At 40.8% G+C, this 24,285-nt stretch overlaps 2 protein-coding genes across 3 annotated transcripts in view; both read left to right on the forward strand.

Moving 5' to 3' along the window:
• The window catches only part of LOC138962734 (arylsulfatase B-like), a 39,984-nt gene extending 38,240 nt beyond the window's left edge, over positions 1–1,744 (forward strand). For both annotated transcript variants that reach the window (XM_070334672.1, XM_070334673.1), the window contains 2 exons: positions 284–413; positions 1,401–1,744. In XM_070334672.1, the coding sequence (XP_070190773.1) occupies positions 284–413; positions 1,401–1,643 (373 nt within the window). In that variant the 3' untranslated portion in view covers positions 1,644–1,744. The remainder of the gene's footprint in view (positions 1–283; positions 414–1,400) is intronic.
• A 10,587-nt stretch (positions 1,745–12,331) lies between these two features.
• Positions 12,332–23,564, forward strand: LOC138962735 (arylsulfatase B-like). Its single transcript, XM_070334674.1, has 9 exons — positions 12,332–12,464; positions 14,919–15,196; positions 16,196–16,374; positions 17,293–17,414; positions 17,754–17,999; positions 19,681–19,916; positions 21,017–21,160; positions 21,613–21,742; positions 22,167–23,564. The coding sequence occupies exons 2-9, from the start codon at positions 14,937–14,939 to the stop codon at positions 22,398–22,400; spliced, it is 1,551 nt and encodes a 516-aa protein (XP_070190775.1). The 5' UTR covers positions 12,332–12,464; positions 14,919–14,936; the 3' UTR covers positions 22,401–23,564.
• The last annotated feature ends 721 nt before the right edge of the window (positions 23,565–24,285 follow it).

The raw sequence follows: 24,285 nt of genomic DNA on the forward strand, positions 1-24,285 counted from the left end.
GCCTTGCGGTACCCAGTTTACGCCTGTCGCCGCGATGGAGGCACTACATAGGGCTTGTTGTGGAGAGGTTATTGTACTGGCAGGAGAGACTGACGCATTCTGCTCTCTTTTCGCATTGTCCTAAAAAGGACAGACGGTGCTAGCCAGCGGTGAGGGCTGAAAGCGAGAAGTGACAAGCACAAGACACTTCGCCAACACACTAGACACGTCACACAACCGTTTGGCAGGCAGAAACATCTTCAAAGGTAATTATTTTATGACCATTTTACTTCGTGTTTGACAGAGGTAAACCAGGACCCACGAAGAAGTGTGGCTGGTTCCCTCCCTACCAGCTGTTGTTAAACCAGAGCTACCCCTGGGGACTGGACGGCACCACGCTGGAGACTGAGAACGCCCTCTACAATATCGAGACGGTCAGTTTCTAGACTAGATTTTGAAGCTTTTCCAATCTGTCAAAGCATTTTTCACGGATCTTCAGATATGCGTGTAGGCTTTTGGCTTTTGCGGTCAAACACAAAAGGTATTGGACGAACGAAAATCGATGGGGGTAAATGTACAGATGTTATGAACAGAAATTCTGAAAAATCAAGGTCTTAAAAAGGAACAAGTCTTAACTTGGAGGTCTTAAAAGGGGGGTTTCCACTGTAACAAAATGTTATAAATGCTCATTGTTTAAAGGCACAGTGCAGCTCACAGCCTTCGTTTTGCGTTTTTGTTGCAGCTGAGTGCATTTACAGTTCAAAAATCCTCCTATGGTAGTAAAACAAACCCAAAACTACCCAACGACGACATCTGTGAAGCTCGACAGTTTCTTGTTCACGCGAGTGCATAAATTAACCTAGTTATTACGTGGTGTTTGGTCGGAGTTCGATTCAACTGAGTGATTCCGGCCTCCATTTTGTTTTACACAAACTCATGATGACGTCTGACATAGTTTGCTAGTGACGTGTCTTTTTGTGCATGATGTGGTGATCTACCTGATCTAAATTTAGATCCAAAAATAGGTCAAGACCAGCCGGGTCCGAGTACGAAATTAATTCGTAAAAAAACCGCAGTTCTTGACTCTTTGGGTGCAAGTCAATGAAACTTGGTAGTTCTTCTAACGGATAGGTGCCTGAGGTATGACTAAAAGCCCCAGGGGCTCCGTGCACCTGGATTTGACAAGTTCAGAACCTTTAAATGCTCATGTAATATAGTTGATTCATGTTCGATAATGCTTTTTCATCGTGTGTTTCTGTTTGTAGAAATGTGATGTGGTGCTAAAAGAAAAATGTCCATGTTTATGTAACATGAAAATGGACATTGAAGTTTCTTGTCTTATCTTATCTTATGTGAAAAGGTCCTGAAAAGGACATTGAGCCAACTACTTATAGCAAACATTGTAATTCTTGCCGTCACAGGACCCCGAGGAGAGGAACAACGTCTACAGCGACCCGGCCAACGCCAACATCGTCTACACCATCGAGGACCAGATCAAGAACTACATGGGGGTACCCAGGGGGAAGCAAGGACTCTACCCGCTTCAGCCCATTGCGTTACACAAGCTCCCACCAGGCAAGAATGTTGATGCAAACGGTGTCCTGGCCACGTGTACCTGTCACCCTGCTGGGGTACCGGCTAGCAGTGTCTGCAGCTCCGATTGAGTGTTCTGTGTGTGTGTTTGTCATCTTTGTTGAACACAAGTAAATTACTGTGTCTGTCTGTGACACAAAATATAAACATATCATGTTTCTTCAGCGTCAAATCGTGTTGGATTGTGCTTCATTTTGATTGATTGATTGAAATGCCGTGTATTGGTTGTTCAATACTGCCCATCATAATAACAACAACAAGTCGCGTAAGGCGAAAATACAATATTTAGTCAAGTAGCTGTCCAACTCACAGAATGAAACTGAACGCAATGCCATTTTTCAGCAAGACCGTATACTCGTAGCATCGTCAGTCCACCGCTCATGGCAAAGGCAGTGAAATTGACAAGAAGACCGGGGTAGTAGTTGCGCTAAGAAGGATAGCACGCTTTTCTGTACCTCTCTTTGTTTTAACTTTCTGAGCGTGTTTTTAATCCAAACATATCATATCTATATGTTTTTGAAATCAGGAACCGACAAGGAATAAGATGAAAGTGTTTTTAAATTGATTTGGACAATTTAATTTTGATAATAATTTTTATATATTTAATTTTCAGAGCTTGTTTTTAATCCGAATATAACATATTGATATGTTTTTGGAATCAGCAAATGATGGAGAATAAGATAAACGTACATTTGGATCGTTTCATAAATTGTTATTTTTTTTTACAATTTTCAGATTTTTAATGACCAAAGTCACTAATTAATTTTTAAGCCACCAAGCTGAAATGCAATACCGAAGTCCGGGCTTCGTCGAAGATTACTTGACCAAAATTTCAACCAATTTGGTTGAAAAATGAGGGCGTGACAGTGCCGCCTCAACTTTCACGAAAAGCCGGATATGACGTCATCAAAGACATTTATCAAAAAAATGAAACGTTCGGGGATTTCATACCCAGGAACTCTCATGTCAAATTTCATAAAGATCGGTCCAGTAGTTTAGTCTGAATCGCTCTACACACACACACAGACAGACAGACAGACACACACACATTCCCCCTCGATGTTAAAATATTTAGTCAAAACTTGACTAAATATAACAAGTCGCGTAAGGCGAAAATACAATATTTAGTCAAGTAGCTGTCGAACTCACAGAAGTAAACTGAACGCAATGCCATTTTTCAGCAAGACCGAATACTCGTAGCATCGTCAGTCCACCGCTCATGGCAAGAAGAGCGGGGTAGTAGTTGCGCTAAGAAGCATAGCACGCTTTTCTGTGCCTCTCTTTGTTTTAACTTTCTGAGCGTGTTTTTAATCCAAACATATCATATCTATATGTTTTTGGAATCAGGAACCGACAAGGAATAAGATGAAAGTGTTTTTAAATTGATTTGGACAATTTAATTTTGATAATAATTTTTATATATTTAATTTTCAGAGCTTGTTTTTAATCCGAATATAACATATTTATATGTTTTTGGAATCAGCAAATGATGGAGAATAAGATAAACGTAAATTTGGATCGTTTTATAAATTGTTATTTTTTTTTACAATTTTCAGATTTTTAATGACCAAAGTCATTAATTAATTTTTAAGCCACCAAGCTGAAATGCAATACCGAAGTCCGGGCTTCGTCGAAGATTACTTGACCAAACTTTCAACCAATTTGGTTGAAAAATGAGGGCGTGACAGTGCCGCCTCAACTTTCACGAAAAGCCGGATATGACGTCATCAAAGACATTTATCAAAAAAATGAAAAAAACGTTCGGGGATTTCATACCCAGGAACTCTCATGTCAAATTTCATAAAGATCGGTCCAGTAGTTTAGTCTGAATCGCTCTACACACACACACACGCACACACGCACGCACACACGCACATACACCACGACCCTCGTTTCGATTCCCCCTCGATGTTAAAATATTTAGTCAAAACTTGACTAAATATAAAAACAAGAGGCGAAGCCTTCGAGGCTCACGTAAGAAATCGACAAACAGTAACACAAACTCAATCACTCCGTCACACACACACACACACACACACACACACACACACACACACACACACACACACACACACACGCACACAGTGACACACACACACACACACACACACACACACACACACACACACACACACACACACACACACACACACACACACACAGAGTAAGCATAGGTGAAACTGTGCAAGAAAGCGAGACACTAGATCTAGATCTGTCTGTCTGCATGTAGCCTACTTACAGGGACACGACTGCCAACTAGTCTCGGCCCGCTCAAAATAAACAAGTCGCGTAAGGCGAAAATACAACATTTAGTCAAGTAGCTGTCGAACTCACAGAATGAAACTGAACACAATGCAACGCAGCAAGACCGCATACTCGTAGCATCGTCAGTCACCCGCTCACGGCAAAGACAGTGAAATTGACAAGAAGAGCGGGGTAGCAGTTGCGCTCAGAAGGATAGCACGCTTTTCTGTACCTCTCTTTGTTTTAACTTTCTGAGCGTGTTTTTAATCCAAACATATCATATGTATATGTTTTTGGAATCAGGAACCGACAAGGAATAAGATGAAAGTGTTTTTAAATTGATTTCGAAAATTTAATTTTCATATTAATTTTTATATATTTAATTTTCAGAGCGTGTTTTTAATCCAAATATAACATATTTATATGTTTTTGGAATCAGCAAATGATGGAAAATAAGATGAATGTAAATTTGGATCGTTTTTAAAAATTTTTTTTTTTTTTACAATTTTCAGATTTTTAATTACCAAAGTCATCAACTAATTTTTAAGCCACCAAGCTGAAATGCAATACCGAAGTCCGGGCTTCGTCGAACATTACTTGACAAAAATTTCAACCAATTTGGTTGAAAAATGAGGGCGTGACAGTGCCGCCTCAACTTTCACGAAAAGCCGGATATGACGTCATCAAAGACATTTATCCAAAAACTGAAAAAAGCGTATGGGGATATCAAACCCAGGAACTCTCATGTCAAATTTCATAAAGATCGGCCCAGTAGTTTAGTCTGAATCGCTCTACACACACACACAGACACACACACACACACACACACACACACACACACACACACACACACACACACATACACACGCACATACACCACGACCTTCGTCTCGATTCCCCCCTCTACGTTAAAACATTTAGTCAAAACTTGACTAAATGTAAAAATAACAATGACCGAGACTTTCAGTAATTCCTTCGCGTGACGTCTAACCCTCTTACGCCATAATGTGACGTCTTCAAATGACGAAATGTTAAAGTTTCTACCACAGACATACACACGCACAAACAAACACACACACACACGCACAAACGCACAGACAGACAAAGTTACGATCGCATAGGCTACACTTACGTGAGCCAACAACTAAAACTAGGCAGATGCGTTCTTTGTCATGATGATTTTTGTGTTAAAAACAGTTAATGGGTTAAACATGCCAATATTCCTTCCCCTACCAAATTCAGAAAAACAAGAGGCGAAGCCATCAAGGCTCACGTAAGAAATCGACAAACAGTAACACAAACTCAATCACTCCGTCACACATACACACACACACACACACACACACACACACACACACACACACACACACACACACACACACACACACACACACACACACACACACACACACACAGAGAAAGAGAATAGGTGAAACTGTGCAAGAAAGCGAGACACTAGATCTAGTCTAGATCTGTCTGTCTGCATGTACACTAGTTTCGGCCCGCTCAAAATAATAATGACCGAGACTTTCAGTACTTCCTTCGTGTGACGTCTAACCCTCTTATGTCATAATGTGACGTCAATGTAATGTGACGTCTTCAAATGTTAGAGTTTCTACCACGGACATACACACGCACAAACACACACACGCACACACACACGCACGCACAGACAGACAAAGTTACGATCGCATAGGCTATACTTACGTGAGCCAAAAACCAGGTTGATTTTACATTTCAATCAATTTTATTGAAAAATGCGGGTGTGACAGTGCCGCCTCAACTTTTACAAAAAGCCGGATATGACGTCATCAAAGACATTTATCGAAAAAATGAAAAACACGTCTGGGGATATCATACCCAGGAACTCTCATGTAAAATTTCATAAAGATCGTTCCAGTAGTTTAATAATAATAATAATAATGCAAACTTTTATAGCGCTATTCTAGAAAAATGTCTACTCTTAGCGCTTTACAATACATACATCGACCAAGCATACTATACACGCACAGGCAAAGAAACCGACCAAACATAACCAACAACCTATACATGCACAGGCAAAGAAAACGACCAAACATACAATACACGCACAGGCAAAGATAACGACCAAACATAAACAAACATACTATGACCAAACATAACCAACATACTATACGCGCGCAGACAAAGAGAACAATCAGCACATGTAATAATTACTGACAACTAATGATGCAGGCATACAATGACAATCCAATACACAGCCTAGGCACAAGAACCACAATAGGCTACTGTATAAAAACGTGTCAACAATACTATTTACACACACACAAACAGTTACTCTGAATCGCTCTACACACACACACACGCACAGACAGACAGACAGACAGACAGACACACACACACACACACACACATACACCACGACCCTCATCTCAATTCCCCCTCTATGTTAAAACATTTAGTCAAAACTTGTAAAAATGTAAAAAGAATTGTAAGATCAAAAGGTGGAAATGAATGGCCCTTCAAGCCCTTAAAGTGGGGTTTAAAATAATCGGCCCCACCAGAGTAATGCAATCACGCACTTCTATCTGCCTAGTATGTTTGTACATTTAGTCAAGTTTTGACTAAATGTTTTAACATAGAGGGGGAATCGAGACGAGGGTCGTGGTGTATGTGTGTGTGTGTGTGTGTGTGTGTGTGTGTGTGTGTGTGTGTGTGTGTGTGTGTGTGTGTGTGTGTGTGTGTGTGTGTGTGTAGAGCTAGAGCGATTCAGAGTAAACTACTGGACCGATCTTTATGAAATTTTACATGAGTGTTCCTGGGTATAATATCCCCAGATACATTTTTTTATTTTTTCGATTAATGTCTTTGATGACATCATATCCGGCTTTTTGTACAAGTTTAGGCGGCACTGTCACACCCTCATTTTTCAATCAAATTGATTGGAATTTTTGTAAAGCAATCTTCGACGAAGGCCGGACTTCGGTATTGCATTTCAGCTTGGTGGCTTAAAAATTAATTAATGACTTTGGTCATTAAAAATCTGAAAATTATAATAATTTTTTTTATATAAAACGATCCAAATTTACGTACATCTTATTCTACATCATTTCCTCATTCCAAAAACATATAAATATATTATATTTGGATTAAAAACAAGCTCTGAAAATTAAAAATATAAATGTTATGATCAAAATTAAATTTCCGAAATCGATTTAAAAACTATTTCATCTTATTCCTTGTCGGTTCCTGATTCCAAAAACATATAGATATGATATGTTTGGATTAAAAACACGCCCAGAAAGTTAAAACGAAGAGAGGCACACAAAAGCGTGCTATGCAGCACAGCGAAACCACTACCGCGCTAAACAGGCTCGTCAGTTTCACTCCGTTTAGCACAAGCGGCGGACTACGGTCATTGTGAAAAAATGCAGTGCGTTCAGTTTCATTCTGTGAGTTCCACAGCTTAACCAAATGTAGTAATTTCGCCTTACGCAACTTGTTTTTTCTTACCGACGGCTAGTATAGTTTAGTTGTTGTTGCTTTTCTCCAGTGCATGTGTGTGTTTGTGTGTGTGTGTGTGTGTGTGTGTGTGTGTGTGTGTGTGTGTGTGTGTGTGTGTGTACTTGCGTAAGTGTGTGCGTGCGTGCGTGCCAGTGTGGGTGTGTGTGTGTGTGTGTGCATTTCAAAACATAAATACATTACAAAGCGGTCGCCAGGGCAGATTCGACGGCGTTGTCCTTTCCATCAGTGTTTTTTTTTTACCTTCGTAAATATGTGAGTACCGTACTTTTTGGTCTTTTTTTTATATTTAGTCAAGTTTTGACTAAATATTTTAACATCGAGGGGGAATCGAAACGAGGGTCGTGGTGTATGTGCGTGTGTCTGTGTGTCTGTGTGTCTGTGTGTGTGTGTGTGTGTGTGTGTGTGTGTAGAGCGATTCAGACTAAACTACTGGACCGATCTTTATGAAATTTGACATGAGAGTTCCTGGGTATGAAATCCCCGAACGTTTTTTTCATTTTTTTGATAAATGTCTTTGATGACGTCATATCCGGCTTTTCGTGAAAGTTGAGGCGGCACTGTCACGCCCTCATTTTTCAACCAAATTGGTTGAAAGTTTGGTCAAGTAATCTTCGACAAAGCCCGGACTTCGGTATTGCATTTCAGCTTGGTGGCTTAAAAATTAATTAATGACTTTGGTCATTAAAAATCGGAAAATTGTAAAAAAAAATAAAAATTTATAAAACGATCCAAATTTACGTTTATCTTATTCTCCATCATTTGCTGATTCCAAAAACATATAAATATGTTATATTCGGATTAAAAACAAGCTCTGAAAATTAAATATATAAAAATTATTATCAAAATTAAATTGTCCAAATCAATTTAAAAACACTTTCATCTTATTCCTTGTCGGTTCCTGATTCCAAAAACATATAAATATGATATGTTTGGATTAAAAACACGCTCAGAAAGTTAAAACAAAGAGAGGTACAGAAAAGCGTGCTATCCTTCTTAGCGCAACTACTACCCCGCTCTTCTTGTCAATTTCACTGCCTTTGCCATGAGCGGTGGCCTGACGATGCTACGAGTAAAATGGCATTGCGTTTCATTCTGTGAGTTCGACAGCTACTTGACTAAATATTGTATTTTCGCCTTACGCGACTTGTTTTCTTTTGCGCGCTGTCGCCACTGTTTTTATATTTAGTCAAGTTTTGACTAAATATTTTAACATCGAGGGGGAATCGAAACGAGGGTCGTGGTGTATGTGTGTGTGTATGTGTGTGTGTGTGTGTGTGTGTGCGTGCGTGCGTGCGTGTAGAGCGATTCAGACCAAACTACTGGACCGATCTTTATGAAATTTGACATGAGAGTTCCTGAGATTGATATCCCCATACGTTTTTTTCATTTTTTTGATAAATGTCTTTGATGACGTCATATCCGGCTTTTCGTGAAAGTTGAGGCGGCACTGTCACGCCCTCATTTTTCAACCAAATTGGTTGAAATTTTGGTCAAGTAATCTTCGACAAAGCCCGGGGTTCGGTATTGCATTTCAGCTTGGTGGCTTAAAAATTAATTAATGACTTTGGTCATTAAAAATCTGAAAATTGTAAAAAAAAATAAAAATTTATAAAACGATCCAAATTTACGTTTATCTTATTCTCCATCATTTGCTGATTCCAAAAACATATAAATATGTTATATTCGGATTAAAAACAAGCTCTGAAAATTAAATATATGCAAATTATTATCAAAAATTTTTTTTCGAAATCAATTCAAAAACACTTCATCTTATTCCTTGTCGGTTCCTGATTCCAAAAATATATAGATATGATATGTTTGGATTAAAAACACGCTCAGAAAGTTAAAACGAAGAGAGGTACAGAAAAGCGTGCTATCCTTCTTAGCGCAACGAATACCCCGCTCTTCTTGTCAATTCCACGGGCACTGCCTTTGCCACGGGCGGTGGAGTGACGATGCTACGAGTATACGGTCTTGCTGCGTTGCGTTGCGTTCAGTTTCATTCTGTGAGTTCGACAGCTACTTGACTAAATATTGTATTTTCGCCTTACGCGACTTGTTTTTTGTTGCTTTATCCATATACTTGTGCAATGAGCGTTTGATTGAAATAGACGAGCACATCAAATTACAGTTAGTTCAGGACAACGCTATATAGAGAGCTCTTAGTGCACTCAACACCTTGTTTGCGTACTGGTGTGTGTGTGTGTGTGTGTGTGTGTGTGTGTGTGTGTGTGTGTGTGTGTGTGTGTGTGTGTGTGTGTGAGTGTGTGTGCGTGAGTGCGTACTGGTGTGTGTGTGTGTGTGCGTGAGTGCGTGCGGGCGTGAGTGCGTGAGTGCTTGCTAGTGTGTGAGTGTGTGTGTCTGTCTGTAAGTGTGTGTGTGTGTGTGTGTGTATGTGTGTGTGTGTGTGTGTGTGTGTGTGTGCGTGAGTGCGTACTGGTGTGTTTGTGCGTGCGTGCGTGAGTGCTTGCTAGTGTGTGTGTGTGTGTGTGTGTGTGTGTGTGTGTGTGTGTGTGCGTGCGCGTGAGTGCGTACTGGTGTGTTTGTGTGTGTGCGTGAGTGCGTGCGTGCGTGAGTGCTTGCTAGTGTGTGTGTGTGAGTGTGCTAGTGTGTGTGTGTGTGTGTGTGTGTGTGTGTTTCAAAACATAGATACATTACAAAGCGGTCACAAGGGCAGATTCGACGGCGATGTCCTTTCCATCAGTGTTTTTTTTCCTTCGTAAATATGTGAGTACCGTACTTTTTGGTCTTTTTCATTTTCTTTTGCACGCGCTGTCCTCACTGTTTTTCTGCTTCTATCTATATATATATACGACTTGTGTCTGTGTGTGTGTGTGTGTGTGTGTGTGTTCGCGATGCACGGCCAAAGTTCTCGATGGATCTGCTTCAAATTTGGTGGGCATATTCAGGTAGACCCCGGACACAACCTGGTCGATGAGAATTTTCAACACGTGCTCTCAGCGCGCAGCGCTGAACTGATTTTGGTTCCACCTCAGCTACCCGGGCCCCCATACCGACACACCAAAGCCGCTAGACCACATCACAACGCCAAAGTTCTCGGTGGATCTTTTTCAAATTTGGACACCGTATTCAGCTACACCCCGGACACAATATCATCGATGAGATATTTCAACACGTGCTCTCAGCGCGCAGCGCTGAAGCGATTTTGGTTTTTGTGTTCATTTCACCATTACAAGTAACTCTTCCTTATCTTCTCCAGTGTTTTCCGTTTATCTCCCTTCCTTCGTGTGGCTTCAATCCATATTCCCGTTTCTAAGTTACTATTTTTAGAATGTCACTGCGCTGTCCAGAACGCTTCCCTTGCACCCGTAAGTTGTTCTTACTGTCAAAGTGAAAAGGTCGAATCAATTCATAGCCACGCGAAAAATACACTGTCACCTATCTCTATATATTTATAGATATAGATATACATATATATATACGGCTTCTGTGTGTGTGTGTGTGTGTGTGTGTGTGTGTGTGTGTTTGTGTGTGTGTGTGGGCAAAAACCTGTGTATTGTAGAGTTCTGTTTGTGATGTGGTCTAGCGGCTTTTGTCTGTCTGTATGTTCTGGCGTTTGAGAAGCCACAACAGATAATATAGGGCTAAGAAATAAGCTCTAAAAATCTCAAACCCGTTTGACAGGACTTCGCTGTCTGTCTCTGTCTCGCGATTCACCCCGGCGAATTCACCATTCCCAGTAACTCTTCCTTATCTTCTCCAGTGTTTTGCGCCTTCGTGTGGCTTCAATCCATATTCCCGTTTCTAAGTTACTATTTTTAGAATGTCACTGCGCTTTCCAGAACGCTTCCCTTGCACCCGTAAGTTGTTCTTACTGTCAAAGTGAAAAGGTCGAATCAATTTATAGCCACGCGAAAAATACACTGTCACCTATCTCTATATATTTATAGATATAGATATACATATATATATACGGCTTCTCTGTGTGTGTGTGTGTGTTTGTGTGTGTGTGTGGGCAAAAACCTGTGGATTGTAGAGTTCTGTTTGTGATGGGGTCTAGCGGTTTTTGTCTGTTCTGTATGTTCTGGCATTTGAGAAGCCACAACAGATAATATAGAGCTAAGAAATAAGCTCTAAAATTCTCAAACCCGTTTGACAGGACTTCGCCTTCAAAGGTGATTGTGGTGAACCGCCACGCTGTCTGTCTCTGTCTCGCGATTCAGTTATCCATATACTTGTCCAATGAGCGTTTGATTGAAATAGACGAGCATATCAAATTACAGTTAGTTCAGGACAACGCTATACAGAGAGCTCTTAGTGCACTCAACACCTTGTTTGCGTACGGGTGTGTGTGTGTGTGTGTGTGTGTGTGTGCGTGAGTGCGTACTGGTGTGTGTGTGTGCGTGCGTGCGTGAGTGCTTGCTAGTGTGTGTGTGTGTGAGTGTGTGTGTGTCAGTGAGTGTGTGTGTGTGTGTGTGTGTGTGTGTGCGCGTGTGCGCGTGAGTGCGTACTGGTGTGTTTGTATGTGTGTGCGTGAGTGCGTGCGTGAGACAGACTACATACATAAATACATACATACAGACAGACAGTCAGACAGACAGACAGACAGACAGACACATGTTGCACTGTATACAACAATTCAAGCGTCTATATGCTCCAAATCCCCCCCCCCCTCCCACCCACCCCCCCCCCCCCCCGAGTCCCACCCACCCCCTCCTCCGTTCGCAAACTAGACAACTTAATAACCTTGCATTTCAATATAAATGCTTACAGTTCGGTGTTGATTTTGCAATTTGGCAATCACCACGGCAAAAGAACACAGTCAGAAATATACAGTTTATTGATTTGTTGGAGATTCGGCAATGAACATTGGGCGTTTCTCTTGATAACGTACAGTAAAAGGGTAATTCAATACAGAAAGACATTCTGAAACGGCACCAGATGTCACCAGATCTGTGTTTGTGTGTGTATGTGTGTGTGTGTGTGTGTGTGTGTGTGTGTCTCTCTCTCTCTCTGTGTACGCACGCCTGTGTGTGTATGTGTGTGCACGCACGCCTGTGTGTGTGTGTGTGTGTGTGTGTGTGTGTGTGTGTGTGTGTGTTTTGTCTATCTATACACAATTATATAAATCAAGGTTCTGTTATGAGCACTCTCAGGCACGGAAACAGTCCCCTCTACAGAAGGTAACCTTTTTATTCTTCTTCACGTTTTACATTTAGTCAAGTTTTTGATGTTTTTAACCTAGACGGGGAATCGAAAAAAGGAGGGTTGTTGTATATATCTGTCTGTTTGTCTGTCTGTGTGTATGTGTAGAACGATTCAGAGATAACTACTGGCCGAGCTTCATGAAACTTGAAATGATAGTTCCTGAGAATGATATCCCCAGACGTTTTTTTTTTCATTTTTCGATAAATGACGTACATCCAGCTTTTAATTAGAGTTGAGGCGGCCAAATTAATTGAAGTTTGGGTCAAGCAATCTTTGACTCAGTGCGAAACTGGTATAGCATGTCGGCTCGGAACCTCAAAAATTAGTTAATTAGTTTGCTCATTAAATTTGTCATTAAAAACGAATGTTCCCTTACAGATTTAAAAATGATTGCATTGTATTACTCACGTTCTCCTGAGTTCCAAAATTGATAGATATGTTATGTTTACTTAGAAAACGCGCTCAGAATGTAAGAAAATATATATATATATAGCTATTCTGATGAACACGTGGGGGAATTCGGGGGCTGTGATTGGATGGTCTCTTCCTATCATCAAAGCATATTGCTGCCGAAGTCGGCCATTTTACTCAATATCCAAAAGCATATTGAGTAAAATGGCATCCAAAAGCATATTGAGTAAAATGGCCGACGCATGGTTCCGGTTTACACATCTGTACCACGCGGCGATGTTTCTATCGACAACAGCATATAGATCTACTGACAACTTGAAATTCTTCTCGGGAATGTTTTTCAGCTTTACAAACTTGAAATTCTTCTCGGGAATGTTTTTCAGCTTTACAAACGTCGATAGCAAATTTTCCAGAAGCTGCAATCTGAAGCGACCTATCGCTGATTCTAGCAGACGATCTCTCCAATGTTTAACACAAAATCAGTTAAACTCTCCTGTCACATAGAACGTCCATTGTATAGTGCAATGTTGAAATGAAGTTACTGGTCTGAAACATTTAGTCGTTTCTTCTGAGACAATCCTTGTTCTCTTATCATCTGCAGATTTACCGCAGTCTTCACAACGCGAATTCCCAACAGAAGTCAGACTTTCGAACATACAATATACGTAGGCAAGCATGATACGTCATGACGTCATATGATTCCTAGCATATTGACGTAATGCTAAACATCCGGTTATCTCGAGTTTTCTCCGGAATACATGTCCGTGGGTTTTTCAATGTTCGGTTATTTCCGTGGCTTCATGCGGAAAGGGAACCGTCGTCTGCACTCAACGACATGGACCATTCTGGTACTTGTTGCTGACAAAAACATGATTTTAACACAGAATTTAATGTCAGAATAGCTATATAATCGCTATTGTGTTTTCATCGTAGCAATAGGGTCCGATATTTAGACTCGAACAAGTATAATGCGACTCGTCTTCGACTCGTCGGCATTATACTTGTCTCGTCTAAATATCGGGCCCTATTGCTACGCTGAAAACACAATAGCTGGTAATATTTGAGTATAATGTTCGCATGCTTCTCGGTCTTCGGGTATGGTTAGCCGAGACTGTCTGAATGTAGTCTCGGGAATGAGTGGTTTTGGGGGATCTTTTAGTTTGATGCCTACATATTGACTAAATGTTTTTATATCGCTCCACGCGACTTGTTATCGTTACTGCTGTGTGCATAGTTAGTAGCATCCACAGAAATTACTGCTTAAACGGACTGTGCAGTTCTCAGGAACGTCAGCTATATGCACCTTAGAAGGTACAGAATAATGTTTACACTGAAAATTTTTGACAGAATAGATTTTGTAGAGTAGGATATTTTGCGAATAATTAAGTTCTGTTATTTTTCATAAGTTCAACATTGGTTTTCAAACCCCATGAAACCATTCACTCTATTTTAATTCTTAGCACCGGAATGTTAAGCAAATTTCGTACGTGTCAAAGTGGAATATTCCGATTCCGTTAATACCCAGCTTACAATAACGCATTAACATGATTAAAATCAAAAACCTTACTTGTCCAAATAGCAAGCCTTCTGTTCGTGAGCAGCAGTCTTCCCAACATTGTGTTCATTATGCTTGATTTTCAATGACATTTTTAATTGCAATGCTGAATAATCTTAAACTTCAACAATATCTCACAGGAACACCAAAAATAGCCTATATAAGATATACCAAAGTCCTTCTCACCTGCTTGTAGCCAGTCTTCTATCCGTGACTGTGGGGAGCAATCCTCCGAACATTGTGTTCATGATGCTTGGTTTTCCAAGACATTTTCAATTGCAATGCTGACTAGTCTTCAACAATGTCTCACAGACCTGAAAGAACGCATGGATTTGTTACAGCAGCCAGCCTTCTTGTCGTGGTTGTGAGCAGCAAACCTTCCAACATTTCTAATAAAAAGTATTAATTCTAAAGATAAAAGAATTACGGAAATGTTGCAAAAATATTTAAATTCGTCTTACAGGCCTGACGGAACGCCAAGATGGCCTTCATAAGACACAGACACAGTTTCTTCTGCCTGCTGGCAGTGGTGGCGAGCATTCTTACCGTAACTGTTAGCGTCAATCCTCCCAACATCGTGCTGATGATGCTGGACGATATGGGCTGGGCGGACTTCCAGTCTCACGACCCCCTCATGGTGACTCCCAACATCCGGAAGCTGAGGGAGGAAGGCATGTTCCTCAACCAGTCCTATGTGCTGCCCCAGTGTGTTCCAACCAGGGGCGCTCTGCTCACGGGAAGGTTAGTGTGGCAATTATCGTTTTTCTCTGTGTTGTTGTTGTTGTTGTTGTTGTTGTTGTTGTTGTTGTTGTTGCTGTCCCACCAGGGCCATTAATTCTCTTCATTCGACAATGAATGAGTGTCTTCTGGCTCTTCTCGGGGTTGCTGTTGTTGGTGGTGGTAGTAGTGGTAGTGGTAGTGGTGATGGTGATGGTGTTGTTGTTGTTGTTGTTGTTGTTGTTGTTGTTGTAGTAGTAGTAGTAGTTGTTGTAGTTAGTAGTAGTAGTAGTAGTAGTTATTGTAGTTATTGTAGTTATTGTCGTTGTTGTTGTTGTTGTTGTTGTTGATGATGTCAGATGATGATGATGATGATGATGATGATGATGATGATGATGATGATGATGATGATGATGATGATGCTCCCACGAGGGCCGCCTTGCTGACGGGGCGGTCAGTGTTGCATTGCAGAGTTTTCTCTGTGTTGTTGTTATTGATGTAGTGATGTTCCCAACAAGGTTGCTCTCCTCAATAGGTGGTGAGTATCTTTTGATTTCACTTTTGATGTGGGAAGTTCTAAATGTTGTTCAATATATCAAAAGACATATGCCCTAAGAGGTCAAATTGTTTTTCCGTTGACGGAGAAGTTCGTATTATAAGAATAAACAGAGCGGATACCATCGATGCTTGTCTGATAGTGAGTTTGCACTCGTTATTGTTTTTAAACATTGAACAGCTTACTTTGATTTGCAGTTCGGTCTTGAATATCAAGTTTGTGCTGAACTGTTATCGTATCAGCTACCACTTCATCTACTTCTTTTGCACAGCCTTATAAACTAAAATGTTCATCGTATCTCCTCGTGAGCCAGTGACACGGAAAGCAAATCTACAATAACGCAACAATGTGTTCATTGAAATAATGTGACGGGTGGTGCATTTTACTATTCTTACCGTGTCTTATTTGTCTTTAAAGCCGAAAACAAAGTTGTTGATATCGGTGTTTATAAATCTGCTGGTCAACAGGTACCCTCACACATACGGCCTTCAAGATGGACAGGCAATCAGAGAGGACACCATCTTTTACCTGAACGAGAACCTGACCACTCTTCCCCAGGAGCTGAAGAAAGTCAACCCCCTGTACCAGACACACATGGTGGGCAAGTGGCACCTCGGTCACTGCCACCCCGGTCTTTACCCTCAAGGTGAAGAAAAATGAAAACTTTACTATGTGCAATAACATTCAGCAGTTAAACGGTAACCGTGAAATACATTGGAACACACAGTCTTCTGCGCGAACGTTACAGCCATCCCACAACAATAAAAACAAACAGTCTTCTACGCGGACGTTACAGCCATCCCACAACAATAAAAACAAACAGTCTTCTACGCGGACGTTACAGCCATCCCACAACAATAAAAACAAACAGTCTTCTACGCGGACGTTACAGCCATCCCACAACAATAAAAACAAACAGTCTTCTACGCGGACGTTACAGCCATCCCACAACAATAAAAACAAACAGTCTTCTACGCGGACGTTACAGCCATCCCACAACAATAAAAACAAACAGTCTTCTACGCGGACGTTACAGCCATCCCACAATAATAAAAACAAACAGTCTTCTACGCGGACGTTACAGCCATCCCACAACAATAAAAACAAACAGTCTTCTACGCGGACGTTACAGCCATCCCACAACAATAAAAACAAACAGTCTTCTACGCGGACGTTACAGCCATCCCACGACAATAAAAACAAACAGTCTTCTGCGCGGACGTTACAGCCATCCCACAACAATAAAAACAAACAAACAAGCAAGAAGGTTACTTTTTTTGGAACGTTTAATTCAGAAAAAAAACAACACGTTCACAAGAACCTCGACCTAGCGACCTTTATAGAAGACAAGCAAGAGACAGATAAAGTAATGTTGCTGCAATTCTTTTTAGAATGTCAGGTATCCCCACACCCACGGACTGCAAGATATATGGAGACGCAATATCGGAGTTTTTATTTTTTTCCGAAACAGTTACATATGCATACCTTCGTTTGGTGTTGAGTTATAAGCTTGTTTTTACTCTTAATCTTTAGCTGTTGAGTATATTCTGCTGTTGTTCTACAGCTCGAGGTTTCGACAGTTTCTACGGAATCTTGCTGGGAGGCCACCAGTCTTTTTACTACCACAACGCCACTGGCAACGTCTACGACTTCCGAGATGGCGACAACATTGACTGGTCCGCATGGGTGCGTGTCTTGTAACCCTATTCGTTTACGCATACCGAAAGCTTGAGATGGCTTGAATAAGTATCATCGCTAAAGCACCGAGGACTGCTTCGCTGATGATCTAATTGCTGAGGATCATGGTTGACTTTGACATGCACAAGCTATGAAATATGTATGCTGTATTTTTATTGTATATCGTTCTGGTGATAATTAAGTAATCTGAACCAAGAAAACATCTATTATGTTCCCCCAAAAATGCAAAAACAAGAACAATTATTTCACGAAACATTTTATTCAATGAACATGTGCTCATGAGCTGAAAGCTTTTATTGTGTCACTTACGTTTTAATTTACTCTCAGGGCAACTACACGACAGATTTGTTCCACACTCGCGCCAAGAAGATTCTGGAAGAGGACATTGACTACACGAAGCCCTTCTTCTTCTACATGTCTTACTACGCCGCCCACAAGCCCTTTGAAGTCCCCCAGGCTTACCGAGACCAGTACTGCAGTCACGTGACCAACGACACTAGACAGATCCACTGCGCTATGGCGGCCCGAGCAGACGACAGTATCGGCCAGCTGCTGCAAGTTCTCAAAGACAAGGTCAGTTATTGGCGTTAAGGGTCAAATTAACTGAATATTCTGCGACGAGCTCGAGAATACTGTTTTCAGTGCTGTTTCTTCGTCCTTATCTCGGAACTAATTCGCTTGAATTTGGCACCGTCTCATTGTTAAAGTTGACTCTTGCAGGCATGGTCGCTGTCGAGTAATGTAGGCGAACACTTCTTGTAGGACGTTGCCATAAATTCTTTGCTTCCAAGCTGATTTTGCAAAAGTGTTCGCCTGTTCGGTTTTTGAACAAAATTAAATCTAATTAATACTAATTTGTATTAAGAACTATTAATCAGTATAAAGTAAGTGGCTAAAAAATGCTGCTTTTCTGATTACATTTAGTCAAGTTTTGACTAAATGTTTTAACATAGAGGGGGAATCGAGACGAGGGTCGTGGTGTATGTGTGTCTGTGTGTGTGTGCGTCTGTCTGTGCGTGTGTGTGTGTAGAGCGATTCAGACTAAACTACTGGACCGATCTTTATGAAATTTTACATGAGTGTTCCTGGGAATGATATCCCCGGACATTTTTTTCATTTTTTCGATAAATACCTTTGATGACGTCATATCCGTAAAAGTAAAAGTAAAAGTTGAGGCGGAACTGTCACACCCTCATTTTTCAATCAAATGGATTGAAATTTTGGCAAAGCAATCTTCGAGGAAGGCCGGACTTCGATCGGTATTGCATTTCAGCTTGGTGGCTTAAAAACTAATGAATGAGTTTGGTCATTAAAAATCTGAATCTTGTAATTAAAACTACTATTTTATTAAACGATCCAAAACAATTTCATCTTATTCTTCATCATTTTCTGATTCCAAAAACATATACATATATTATATTTGGATTACAAACCAGCTCTGAAAATTAAAAATATGAAAATTATGATTAAATTTAATTTTCCGAAATCGATTTAAAAACAACTTCATCTTATTCCTTGTCGGTCCCTGATTCCAAAAACATAATGATATGGTATGTTTGGATTAAAAACAAACTCAGTAAGCTAAAAAGAATAGACATGTATACAGAAAAGCGTGTTATCCTGCTCAGCGCGACCACTACCGCACTATTCTGCATGGCTTGTCGATTTCACTGCCTTTGCCACGAGCGGTGGACTGACGAAACTACAAGTATGTGGTCTTGGTGAAAAAAGCAGTTCGTTCAGTTTCATTCTGTGAGTTCGACAGCTTGACTAAATGTTGTTATTTCGCCTTTCGCGACTTGTTTGAATTTTCGGCGGTACATATTATGAATAATTGGTATTAACAGGTCAGGTAGATAGTGTCTGGTGTGTTGGCCAATTAAGATATTGGATGACCCTTTGACTTTGAAAAAAACTACGGACTGAAGTGTTATCAATCAGGAGACCTTTATTCAGTTTTGGTTTTTGGTCTAGTCCTTGATGTATATGTCATTTTTGTCTTCATCACTTTCTGTGAATACCCAGGTGATGCACAGACACCTTGCAGAAATAGGAGTTCGTGTATTTTGACCCTTCTTTTCAGACAGTTGTCCATTTTGTTATACAGTATTGTTTTGAATGGTATTGCTTTCTCTATTATTTGTTTTTATTTACAAAGAAGGCTAGTGAATTTAACAATGCCTACTGTGTCTTGTTCAACTTTGAAAACTTCCTCGTGGTCATATTCAATCATTTCCATTCGTCATACAACCAGGGCGTTTACAATAACACAGTCATCCTTCTCCTCTCGGACAACGGGGGTCCGGCACTGACCGGTTCCTCTGTCAACTGGCCGCTACGTGGCACCAAGCAGACTATCTATGAGGGAGGCACTCGCTCGTACACAATCGTCAGAGCGCCGGGATTGGCTGCCACCAACGTCACGTGGCCTGGCATGATCCACGCCATTGATTGGCTGCCCACTCTGGTCAAAGCAGCGGGGGGTAGCAAGTGAGTAGACGCAGTCGTCGTTGGAAGTACATGGACTAACAAAATAAAACTCTATATTAGTTATTACGACCCTTCAGTATAACAACCGAATTTCGGTTACGCTTTCAAAGTCGTTAAACAGAGGGACCACTGTAATTGAGGGTGGAGGGGTTCACTGCGATGGTACTCCCCATTTCTCTTTGTATTTGTGCTTTTGTCAAAAAGCAAGACTTGCAATTTTACATATACCATCAAAGAGAGACTGACAGAAAGGCACGTGCAGTCCTAGGAAGGCAGGCAGGGAAACAAACTCTTTCCTCGCGTAACTGGTGAGGGAAAAATGCCAGTCTTTCAGTAACATGGCGCAGAAGCCTTTGTTGTTGTTCTTTCTCGATTATATAATTGTATTCACTTATTTCTGAATATTATTGTGTGAATGATGCTATTGTGTTCATGTAACACTTTCATTTGGTGTAGGTATGGAGTGTGTAGTAAGTAATGCCCCTACACAGTCAATGTTTGCGAGGCTCATGCAATGCATATACACACGCATCTGCATTTTTTCTTGTCTTTAGTAGGTGTAGATCATATATGTTTGATGTCTATCTTTGGAACGAAAACTGTGTGATACACCGACAGGTTTGATGATAATTGTATGGTGCATGCAGACTAAGAAATGTACAAGAAATGAACACATGTCCTGGTCTGACGTCTTGTTAGCATTTCCCACAGCGTCTTCATAATATTTGTATTCGGATGTGTTTTCGCGCCACAAAAACCGATTTTGGGAGTATGAAGTACATTTTATGCGCTCCGTTGTCTTCTTCTTCCTTTCCCTTTCTACTTTCTATCTTTTCTCTTTTTCTCCTCTTTTTACCACGTTCTAGCTGTTACCCCCCTCCCCCTTTTATCTTGATTTTCTGTTTGTATTATTATTCTCAAATGAGTATTTTGACTTTGTCCGCCGTCGTATTTACTTCTGTTAAGTTTCACCTTGGTTTCGCTAATATAAACACTGTGCTTGAGTACGGACCCTCAACGCCAGATATTGTATAGATGTCACGATATTAAAATTCAATGAAGTTTTGTTTAAACCAAGTACATATCATTTGACACTACAGGCCAAGCTATGTCCATGGGAAGAACATGTGGAACAAGCTGAAGAAGAACATAGCCAGCCCCCGAACGGAGTTCATCTACAATATCAACGACTGGGAGACCCGAAATCACTCAGCTTTCCGTTACAACGAGTGGAAACTCATCAAGTGAGCATGACTTAAAAAATACCTTTGCTGTAAAGTAGGAGAGATGTAAAATTATCAATGAAAGTATGAAGGACAATAACAAATCTCACACGCGCGCACGCACTCACGCACACACATACAAACGCACACACATACAAACGCACACACGTACACACACACACACACCCACACACCCACCCACCCCCCCCCCCCCCCACTCACACACACGCACACACACACAGACAGACACACACACACACACACACACACACACACACACTGTGACACACAGAATCAAACAAACAACAGCGCACTTTACCCGTACACCCGTATGTAGCAATACAATGCATATCAATAATTTTAGATCGATTATTCTTCTTCTGAATAACAACCAACCATCAAACAGCCAAACAATCAACCAAACATGCATGGTTGGAATGTAAATTCTGATTGTTTTTCTTCGTGTGTGACAGAGGTAAACCAGGACCCACGAAGAAGTGTGGCTGGTTCCCTCCCTACCAGCTGCTGTTAAACCAGAGCTACCCCTGGGGACTGGACGGTGTCAAAGTAAATGACACGATTGCTCTCTACAACATCGAAAAGGTCAGTTTCTGATGATGTCTTGATTTGCATAATTCAACAGCTTTGCAGTCAACAGGATGCCTTTGTAAGTGTTTTTGACAGATATGAAGCTGTATATTTCTTTATCTCTGAAATCCACATTCAGTGTCTGAAATGATAAGATTTAAACCTGGACAAGACGGTTGCGAATCAGAGAATTCCTTTCTAAATCAAAAATGTGATCTAAACGGCATAAAAGTCAGTGAGCTCGTCGTGCAGTTTTGGACGTTTAAATCAGGGGGGAAAACCCACATTCACAAGAGGTTTGTCCTTACGTCATTTAAAGTTTACAAAAAAAGAGACTAAACAGAAAGAAAAAAAAAATGCTTTGACCTATCTTGGAATGTCCCCAAGATGGTCCTATCAATCAATGAATTAGTTCAAGTTTTTCCTCTCGCCATCACAGGACCCCGAGGAGAGGAATGACGTCTACAACGACCCGGCCAACGCCGCCATCGTGCAGACCATCGAGGACCAGATCGAGAAATACCTGGGGGTACCCGGCAAACAAGGTCTCTACCCGCTTCAGCCCTTCGTCATACCTCGCCTACCCGCGGGCGACAACGTGGATGAAAACGGTGCCCTGGCCACGTGCACCTGTCATCCTGCTGGACTGGCCGCTAGCACTGCCTGCACATAAACTGTGTCCTTGAGAAGAGTTTGCTGAAAGTCTGCAAGAAGATGCCTTTGAGAAGAGTTTTCTGAATGTTCTCTAAATAGATGCCCTTGAGGTTTTTTTCCCGTGAATGTCTTTTAAGTAGATGCCTTTGAGAAGAGTTTCCTGAATGTCTTTAAATAAATGACCTTAAATTTTCTCCGAATATTTCGAGCTATAAAGTTGATTATCTGTATCATAAGTGTTAGTCTGTCCACTTAAAAGACCATTGGGTCGACGTACAGTAAATGTAACGTTTTGTTTTGTCATTAATTAAACGTTCCAATAACTTACCACTCTTCTTTTTTTAATTGTAAATGCCCTTGACAAGAGTTTCCTGAATGACTTTAGTCGTTGCTCTTGAGAAGAGTTTCCTGAATGACTTTAGTCGTTGCTCTTGACAAGAGTTTCCTGAATGACTTTAGTCGTTGCTCTTGACAAGAGTTTCCTGAATGACTTTAGTCGTTGCTCTTGACAAGAGTTTCCTGAATGACTTTAGTCGTTGCTCTTGAGAAGAGTTTGCTAAATGTTCTTTAAGAAGATGCCTTTGAGAAGAGTTTGCTGAAAGTCTTTAAGTAGATGTCCTTGAGAAGAGTTTGCTGAAAGTCTTTAAGTAGATGTCCTTGAGAAGAGTTTGCTGAAAGTCTTTAAGTAGATGCCTTTGAGAAGAGTTTGCTGAAAGTCTTTAGTAGATGCCTTTGAGAAGAGTTTGCTGAATGTCTTTAAGTAGATGTCCTTGAGAAGAGTTTGCTGAATGTCTTTAAGTAGATGCCTTTGAGAAGAGTTTGCTGAAAGTCTTTAGGCAGATGCCTTTGAGAAGAGTTGCTGAACGTTTTTAAGTAAATGCCTTTGAATTTTCTTCGAATATTTCGAGATAAGTTGATTTTATCTGTATCATAAGTGTTTTTCTGTCCACATGAAAGACCACTGGCTCGAAGTACAGTAAATGTAACGTTTTGTCATTAATTAAACGTTCAAATAACCTACCATTCTTGGGTTTTTTAAAATTCTAAATGCCCTTAGATAGAGTTTCCTAAATGTCGTTATTAGATGCTCTTGAGAAGAGATTCCTGAATGTTTTTACTTAACATATGCTCTTGAGATGATTTTCCTGAGTGTCTATTATAGTAAATGCCCTTGAGAACAGCTTGCTGAATGTCTTTAGTAGATGCAGAGTGGAATGTTTTGCTGAATTTATTTAAGGAGAATGACGTGCGTGTCATTCACAAAGGAACTTCAACAGGAAATAGGAATCAGACAGGCTGGTGATTTGTGGAATGCATGGAAGTGGAATGATGCCCGTTTCCCGCGTAAAAACCTGGACAGGGTGCTGCTCATTAAGCGTTTTAGTACTCTGAATGCATTCAAAGTCTGAGCCGCTGAACACACACACACACACACACACACAGACACCATGGACTTATATTACAATGACAGAGAGAGAGAGAAAGAGAGAGAAAGAGAGAGAGAGAGAGAGAGAGAGAGAGAGAGAGAGAGAGAGAGAGAGAGAGAGAGAGAGAGAGAGAGAGAGAGAAACACACAGAGGCGCACATACAAACACCATAGAATTATATTTAGATGACACACAGAGGCAGAGAGAGAGAGAGAGAGAGAGAGAGAGAGAGAGAGAGAGAGAGAGAGAGAGAGAGAGAGAGAGACACACACACACACACACATACACAGGCGCACATACAAACACCATGGACTTATAAAACAATGAGAGAGAGAGAGAGAGAGAGAGAGAGAGAGAGAGAGAGAGAGAGAGAGAGAGAGAGACACACACAAATTCACTTTGATATTTGGTTTAATATCTTTATTTTCCAGAAGGGGGAACGTTGTTTGGCGATGCCTATATTGGTTTTATGTTAAA

This window comes from Littorina saxatilis, linkage group LG3 (genome assembly GCF_037325665.1).
Source record: "Littorina saxatilis isolate snail1 linkage group LG3, US_GU_Lsax_2.0, whole genome shotgun sequence".
Lineage (NCBI taxonomy): Eukaryota > Metazoa > Mollusca > Gastropoda > Littorinimorpha > Littorinidae > Littorina > Littorina saxatilis.